Source organism: Trematomus bernacchii, unplaced genomic scaffold, assembly GCF_902827165.1.
Source record: "Trematomus bernacchii unplaced genomic scaffold, fTreBer1.1, whole genome shotgun sequence".
NCBI classification, from domain to species: Eukaryota; Metazoa; Chordata; class Actinopteri; order Perciformes; family Nototheniidae; genus Trematomus; species Trematomus bernacchii.
The window spans coordinates 7405995-7414712 of NW_022987720.1; the positions used below are offsets into that span (position 1 = coordinate 7405995).

Here is an 8718-nt window from a genome sequence, read left to right on the forward strand (position 1 = left end):
CACACACCTACACACCACACGCACCTACAGCTCCTAAAGCATATAATCAGGCTACAGCCGTTGTGTATTTTATTATGTGAAGCACTAAATGGGTTTAGAAAAATATCGACTCTTTGTTTGTAGATATCTACTAAACTAAAGCAAATAAAGAGAGTAGGCCTGTTATACTGAGTGATATATAGTATACACTGCTCTGCTTTCTGCACGGACCTCACAGGTTCTCACTGTAAACATTGCGTCGCGATGAAAAGAAGTTAATAAAATAATATCCAGGGGATGCATGCAGAGCTGTCATTGGCTGAGATCAGTCGCCGTGCGTCACGATTCTTTGAAACATCTCTGTTCCCGGAAATGCATCCACGAAGGAGCCGTGGAGGACCCATCAGTGTATCCTCGTTATAGCTCCTCCAGAGAGCCTCCTCGACGCTCGATGCTCGGTCCTCGATGTGCATTTAGAGAAATGAGGGGTGTTTCTCAATCGCGAGTACGCTTGCTTGGTAGCACATGTCTGCCGAGCATCTTGCTTCAGAAGCGAGTCAAATACTTCCTGACATTCGGAAAACGAAGAGTGGAACACGCTAGCAAGTGTGCAGGTGTGCGTCATATGAGAGGCCCCGCCTTACATCTTCCGCCACAGATTTGGGGAAATTGGTCCGTGCGCAAACCATTGTGGGGATTTTAAGACCGCGGAGTCTACTCATGTGCAGCCTCGATATTTCTCTAAACGGAGTACGCCGGGCTCGGTAGATTTCCAAGTATGCTGGAGATGGAACAGTACTTCGGCGGCACTCGATGACGTAGTATGCTTGAAATAGTGGCTCTGAAGCAGCTTTACTCGCGATTGAGAAACACCCGAGATGTCCTTCAACATGGCGCGCTAAAATTCATTTCCGGGTCACTACCGGAGGACCGAGGAGTCGAGGAGTCGAGGAGGGGGATTTGATGAAATGAGAACGGCCCTTTGATTCGGCGTGAATAAAGTGTCCCAGAATGCAGTAATTAAATAACATTTCAACCAATTGGATTGCCTCTTCACGTCCACCAATCAGATTACAGTTTAAGCGCAGCATACCGCAAGACATCTTATTGGATGATAGAGTCCGATCTTTAGGCGACTTGATTTCTCAAAAATCTTGAGCCAGCCACGTACACATGTGTGATGTAATATGCAATTCATCTTTAAAATGTTGAATTTATAATGTGATATCACCATTCACTAACTGCAGTCTAACTATGATCCACGCTCTTAGGTCCTCTGGATCCACACTATGGCATGTAGTGTGGCCTTGTGCAGTGGTGCTGGCTCAGATCTATGGTCACAGAGAGGGAGCTGAGAGACAAGACAGTGTTGGAGGTGAGAAGAAGAATTTCAGTTCACATGATGTGATCTAAGCTGCCATCTTGGAAACCAGGACGTTCACAAGGCCCGGTTAAAGTGGCTTGATAGACAAGTTTGATCTTTTTGTAGTCAAACCCAATTCAGTCAACATGACATTTACCTTTTTTTAAGCATATTTCCATGCAGAGAGATGAGGTGACTCTGTGTAAACTCTGTATATTCTGAGATTTGCTCCGGCCGCCGCCGGGACATCTTCTCTGGCTGGTGGAGTTAACTCGCTCTGAACTAAATCCCTCTGTGGAAGCTCGGCCTCCACATATCTTGCTGCTGCCAGAGTACCAGTCTTCTTGTTGGACAACCACTTTCGGATATCCATCCTGACCTAAACGTGTCTTCTCTTTCTTCCTTTCCTTCTCACTGCTCTACAATCTCTTTGCTTCTTATTCCGGATTTACCCCTCTCATTCTGTTCTTTTCCTCTGATCTTTAATAACAGATAGTACTATTAGATGGCTGCACTTTGGTTAACAGACTAACTTTGATTTCCTCAATCATAAATTGACAGGCTCTGTAATTATACCATAACCTTTTCTCCTCTATCCCTTAACTCGTCTTCCTATACAGATTGACTTACTTACTTACTATCTACTCTAGTCATGTCACGATTAAAGAAAAATGAATCATTAATCATCATTAAATGGTTGATTTTTTTATTTTCAGAATTGAATGTTCAAACCAAGGCCTAAAAGCTGGCATTTTCATAAGAAAGTGACTAATATATAAACCAAATGTAATATTGGATACAATACTACACCAAATGGACAGACACAGATTAAAAGCAAAGTCCCCTGGTTTGTCTCTAGAGCAGGGGTTCCCAACCTTTATTGTGCCAAGGACCGGCAGATACATAAAAAAAAATCGCGTGGACCGGTTTTAACTGATTTTAATATTTACTCACCACCAGCAGGTAGCAACAGAGGCTAATGTATGTAACAGCCTGAACAAAACTAGAGCAATATGCATCCTAAACATATTAACAAAGTTTAAAAAAGAACCGGTGTTGTTTTTGGTTTTTCGGAAAACCAAAAAACCGACGTTATTCAGTTTTTAAACCAAAACGGGAAAACAGATAAATCAACGTTTTGGTTTTGTTTGTATGATTTACGGATAATCCAGTGAATGCTGGGAAAACGAGGAGAAGGCGCATTATGAAGGAGATGTCCGGTCGCCAGTTGTGTGTGTGTGGTGTGTGTGTGTGTGTGTGGTGTGTGTGTGTGGTGTGTGTGTGTGTGTGTGTGTGTGGGTGTGTGTGTGTGTGTGTGTGTGTGGTGTGTGTGTGTGTGTGTGTGTGTGTGTGTGTGTGTGTGTGTGTGTGTGTGTGTGTGTGTGGACACTGGCATTAGTTTTCAGAAGATATTATATAGTGTTGTTCGTTCCGGTGCACTCCGACAGCATTTAGCACTACATCGAGATTAAGATTAAACTCATTTATTTTGGGAACAGCTGCACATATGGAGTTAGCCATATGTGTGTAAATTACTGTTCATAAACAGACACAAACACACCGAACACACAGAGCTGAGCTGAGCAGAGCAGAGCACATACACACACATCATGCGCCTTGGTGACTGACTGGACATCTCCTTCATAAACTAATAAAAGGGGGAGTAATCGGGCAGTTCAATGTGTGTAGGGTGTGTTTGGTTAACACGTAGCAGCCTGCAGTCACTCTTAAGCTGTTCTGATGAAGTTAAACACAGCGAATGCGGTGCGTAAAAAGGCACAGCTCTTTACCGCTGGTGCTGCACTTCTCAGAGGCGGAGTCCCGCTGCCTCCTGATGCTGCAGCCATTTCATGAAGTGAAGGAGGGTTTCCTTCTATAAAACAGCTGCGGGCAGCAGATACCGTGAGAGTCCCGGACATTAATTCATAGATCAAGGCAGACTGGTTTACTTTCCTGTTTGCCAATCCGGTGCTTAAACAAATAGCTCCTCTACACCCCTGGCCGACATGTCCTTAAAATGAAGTCCGAGTTTGAAATATATCTCAAATAATGCATGCACCACCATTTCCCCACATAAACATAACAGTCTGCAATCAAACGGTGTCTCCTGTGCGCTCCTCTTCCTACTTGGCGCACCGGTAACATGCTCGTGCGCACAAGAGGCTGAGACCTGGCTGAGCCGCCGAATCCCTCGGAACATCATAAAAGCCATTTTCAACGGTTTTCTGGTGAAAGATTAACTAGCTACTGGATGAAATAATATGACTGGTGGCATAGGTGCGAAAATTAAACACTTTTTGAAAATAATATTATGATAAAATATTTTGATATATTTATAATTCTACAAATATTACGATAAACTCACAGCTATTTCGCGGCCGGCAGTAACACCGGGGGTTGGGAACCCTGCTCTAGAGTCTAACTGCCATGAGAAAAATCGGTACCACTTTACAATAAGACTATCCTTATAAAGGGTTTACGAATAGTTTGTAATTCATTTATTAATTAAGTTGTGGAAAACTTTATAAATCATTAATAAGCTTTTATAAGACATGAGATAAACAGGGCAACTGTGACGGTTGCTTGCCAAATAGTGAGCCCATATTTATCTGTGCTGCTAAGCCTTATTAGAAATGGTAGTAACTCATTAATAAATGGGAATGTGTTTTACACTTTACAATAAGGCTCCCTTTTGGCAATTATAAATGTTAGTAACTCGTAAATAAATGGTCATAAAGAGATGCCAAGAAACATCAAGATGGAAGGGGGGAATCAACTCAGTGAACAACAGATACCAAGGATGCTGGCTGATGAAGAAGACAAATTAAGCTAGGTAGCCAATATAAGGCTTAGTCATCTTGCCAAATAGTGAGCCTGTGTTGACGTTTGTTAGAACTGGTTTATAAATGGTTCTTAATGATTAATAAAGTGTTTACAACCTAATTAATAACCTAATTATAAACCCTTTATTAATCCTTATAAGGGTAGTCTTATTGTAAAGTGGTACCGAAAAATCTAATCAATGTTCCACAATCCGTCACTAGATGTTGCTCATTGTACCAATACGGTTTATATAATACACAACATATTATTATTATTATAGTAAAAATCTAATCTAAACTAATGTAATATTCAATCCCAACTTGGCAATTGAGAACATACATTCGTAACTTACCTCGTTTAAAGCTTTTGTTGTAGTAGTATGTCAATATTTATAATATATTTCGCGGGCAGGTAGCCTACATTGAATTAGAAGAAGAAGAAGAAGTAGAGGTAGAAGAAAAAGTAGTAGAAGAAGAAATACGCTAATGCTACAAACAGGCACAACACTGTTACTCTGTTTTTACTGACATGTAACATTTTATTTCACCTTGCTCTATGTTTTTAATGCATATTCAAAAACAGGAGCATTTTCGGGAGTTTCAACCGGGTACCGGCCACCGAAAACGGGGACGTTTTGGTCACCCATCCGACTGTGTTTACAGCTAAGCACACACGCTAACATGAATTGAGGCTGGTGCCCCACGGGAACGCATACGGCAAAACGCATAGGATTAACTCAATCGCAATCGCAAAAAAGCTTCCGTCCACACGCAATATACACCGGATAGTGTCTGTTCACACGAGACAGCTCCGTTTAGCTCCAACCACTGGAAAAAGCTGCAGTACATATGCCGAGCCTGTACGTGGTGGCGCTGTAACTTCCTCCACAAAAAGCAGCGAAGAAGCATGGTTGTCATGGTTGCGCTTCTGTTTATTCACCGTGGTGGGGGCCGAGGGAACCGGGCAGAGTTTTTCGCCGGTCAACGTGTGTAAAAGTTTAAATCTTCCCGACAAAATTATAAAAGTGCCGGTCAAAGGTCTTCTTTGTTATTTATTAAGCTTTAAAACAAATGAATAACGACTCTATATAATAATAATAAAATACACGGAGCCTGTCCTCTCTTTTTCCTCTCTTCTGACAGCGTCAGTGTCTGTCTCATAGTAGCTGATCCAGTAATGAGTGACCTGGCCGACAGTAAAAAATAAACATATTTATAACTAGTTTAGGTAGTTTGAGAGGTAGGCTAATTAAAATAGCTAAGTGTGATGATCTGACTTGAAGTGTGTGACCCGCATCACAGCGGGAGGAGCTGCGTGTCTCCGTCCTGTCAGATTAGACTTCACTCGCGTTTATGTCCATATCGAGATAAAGATAAATAATCTGAATTCAGTGTGCAGTTTGACTTTTGCGGGGGTGAGCAGGAGAGGTGGGGGGAGGCGGGGCTATTGCGTCATCATTATCACAAAATGATCGTATAGAGGCGATCACACGGAGCCGTATGACCCCCCAGATCGCTCCGTTCCCAGATCTATCCACCTTTGGACCCGTTGTCGTTTGCGGGGTCCGTTTCTATCGTTTCGTTACGGCCTCGTGTGGCAAAAAGGGCTATACGCAAGAGAAATATGCGGATACAACCCGTTTTCGTTCCCGTGGGGCACCAGCCTAAGACTACAAGCTCACTTGGGGTTGAGACTTTTTTACACGTTGCTTCACTGCCTGCCCACATATCTGATCTAAACATAGTAACGTGTATTGGGGAAAATAATTATTTAAAGTTATTTAATAATTAACTCAAAGTGAGGGGGCAAAGAATACAACTGAGGGGGCAATGCCCCCTTTTGCCCCCTCGTGGCGCCGGGTCCGCTTGCAAGGTGAATGCAGCTGGTAAAAGAAAAAGTGTTTGAATGCGCTTAACAGGTTTATGATATCACTGCCCCGTCTAAGACACGAGTGGATCTGACTTTAATTACATTTGACTCGAGTGTTTCGTCAACTTAATGTGTTGCTTAAAATAATACTTCTGCATACAGTATGTGACACTGTGAGTGTTGCACGGCCAGATACGGCTCAAGAAGCTGACTCAAATAAGGAAATATATGATACATTATGATGTGATATGATATGAATGATAATGGGACACATCGACGTCTGCACTCACAGTGCCGCGGACTGTACTTAATGTTACTCTGATCCGGTTACTTATGTTAACTTGTGGCAGATATTTAAGTAAGCTTTCTTAACGCTAATGTTATAATAGTCAGATTGCTCTGAAGATGGGAGGGGATATTCTATTAATGTTCACGTTCACACAGTCAGTTGATTTTTGCCGGCCGTCTTTCCTGCAACGGCAGTTTTTCTGTATTTCCTTTCTCCTGTAATATGAATTGATCGCTTTAAACTCCGCACACGGAGCTCTGCTAAAGTGATCTCTTATCCTGGAACCTAACCTGCTCCGGACCAGGCTAGCCGTTCAGCATAAGTTACCATGGAGATCTAGCCCGCTAAGAAGTGAACCAGCATCGTAGGACCGGAAACCCAGAGTTTTCCCTGAAGTTAGCTCGCTAAGCGAAGATCCGGCTTCGTAGTGCCGGCCTCAGAGCTGAGCAGAGCACAAACAAACACACACATCATGCGCCTTAGTGACCGGACATCTCCTTCATAAAATGAGTAATAGGGGGATTAATCGGGCAGTTCGATGTGTGTAGAGGTGTGTGTGGTTAAAACGTACCAGCCTGCGGTCGCTCTTTCGCTGTTCTAATGAAAGTAAACACAGTGAAGGCGTGGCGTAAAAGGCACAGCTCTTTGCGCGCTGGTGCTGCACTTCTCAGAGTCGGAGTTACACGTCCCGCTGCCTCCTGGTGCTGTAGCGATTGCATGAAGTGAATGAGAGTCCGAGTTCGAAATATATCTAAAATAATGTATGCACTGCCACTTCCCAACATAAACATTACAGTCTGCAATGAAACGGTTGTCTCCTGTGTGCTCCACTTCCTACTTGGCGCTCTGGTAACTTTCTCGTGCGAACGAGATACAGTATCTTTTTTTTTTCATTGCCCTTTAGGGGCTCCGTACAATACATAAACAAATGCTAATATTTAATTTTAAAAAGTAAAGTGCTTTCGAGTCATCTGTCTCAATTCAAGTCAAGTCTCAAGTCATGAATACCAAGTCCAAGTCAAGTCTTTTATCAATGTTAGTCAAGCAAGTCTCAAGTCCAAAAATATGCAACTCGAGTCTGACTCGAGTCAAGTCATGTGACTCGAGTCCCCCACCTCTGCCTGCTGGACACACTTTCTGAGTGTATGTGTGTCTCCACAGCTCGGTGCAGGTGTGAGTCTGCCCGGTGTGGTGGCCGCTCGGTGCGGGGCCAAGGTGATCCTGTCGGACAACGCCGAGAAGCCTCTCTGTCTGGAGAACTGCCGGCGCAGCTGTGCAGCAAACGGCCTCCACGACATAAGCGTGTTGCCTCTCACCTGGGGGGAGGTCTCACCTGAGCTCACTCAGCTACCCCAGCTGGACATCATCCTGGGATCAGACGTCTTCTACGAGCCCCGGGGTCAGTCCCCGTGTGCACGTACTTCCTGTGTGCATGTGCACCTGAGTAATAACGTCTAGTGTGCATGTACACCCGGGTAATAACGCCTCTGCCCTGTTTCAGATTTTGAAGACGTTCTCCTGACCATCGCTTATCTTCTGAGGAAAAACCCCAGAGCTCAGTTTTGGACCACATACCAGGAGAGGAGGTGCTGAATACACTCATCACACTTTTAAATAAAATAGGATTGAATACAATGTTTCGATTTTAACCTTCCTCTCTACCTCCTTCTCTTCTCCTTCCTCCTGATTCCACCCTCCTACCCCCCTTCGCCACAACAGTGCTGACTGGTCCATAGAAGTGTTGCTCAACAGGTGGAAGATGAGCTGTGTGGACGTTGATCTGGAAACGTTTGATGCAGATAAATCTGAGCTGGCTGGATCCTCTCTGCCAGGAAACCACAGCATCGACATGATGATCATCACCCTGGAGACTGGAGACCTGGGACTGTAGACTGTATATAACAGAAGTGAGAATGTAGACTGTATTTAAAAAAGCTACTTTTCCCAGGGACATTTATTTTCGTGATAGTTGTTCCATTTTATAATGAAATAAAATGGAATATATTTTTATTTCATTGTAAAAAGGAACATTAAAAAAAACGATTTCCCCCGGGATAATTAAAGTATCTCTGATTCTGATTATGTGACCGTAAACTGGGTTTATAAGGACTATGTATATAAAATAGGGCTGTCAGTCGATTAAAATATTTAATCGCGATAAATCGCATGATGTCCATAGTTAATCGCGATTAATCGCACATTTTTTATCTGTTCTAAATGTACCTTAGAGGAATATTTTTCAAGTTTGTAATACTCTAATCAACATATGAGTGGACAAATATGCTTTATGCAAATGTTTGTTTATTATCATTGGAACAATGACAAATATTCTCCTGAATATTCTCAACACAACAACCTGGAACTGCTCTCTCTCTCTCTCTCTCTCTCAACCCTG

General features: G+C 43.1%; 1 protein-coding gene across 1 annotated transcript in view; it reads left to right on the top strand.

The window, feature by feature from the left end:
* Positions 1-8505, top strand: part of LOC117492589 (methyltransferase-like protein 23) — a gene marked incomplete in the record, with an annotated part of 9511 nt that extends 1006 nt beyond the window's left edge. The window contains 4 exon segments of the mRNA XM_034142927.1: positions 1256-1354; positions 7485-7722; positions 7825-7909; positions 8043-8505. Of these exon segments, the coding sequence (XP_033998818.1) occupies positions 1313-1354; positions 7485-7722; positions 7825-7909; positions 8043-8214 (537 nt within the window).
* Positions 8506-8718: the final 213 nt, after the last annotated feature.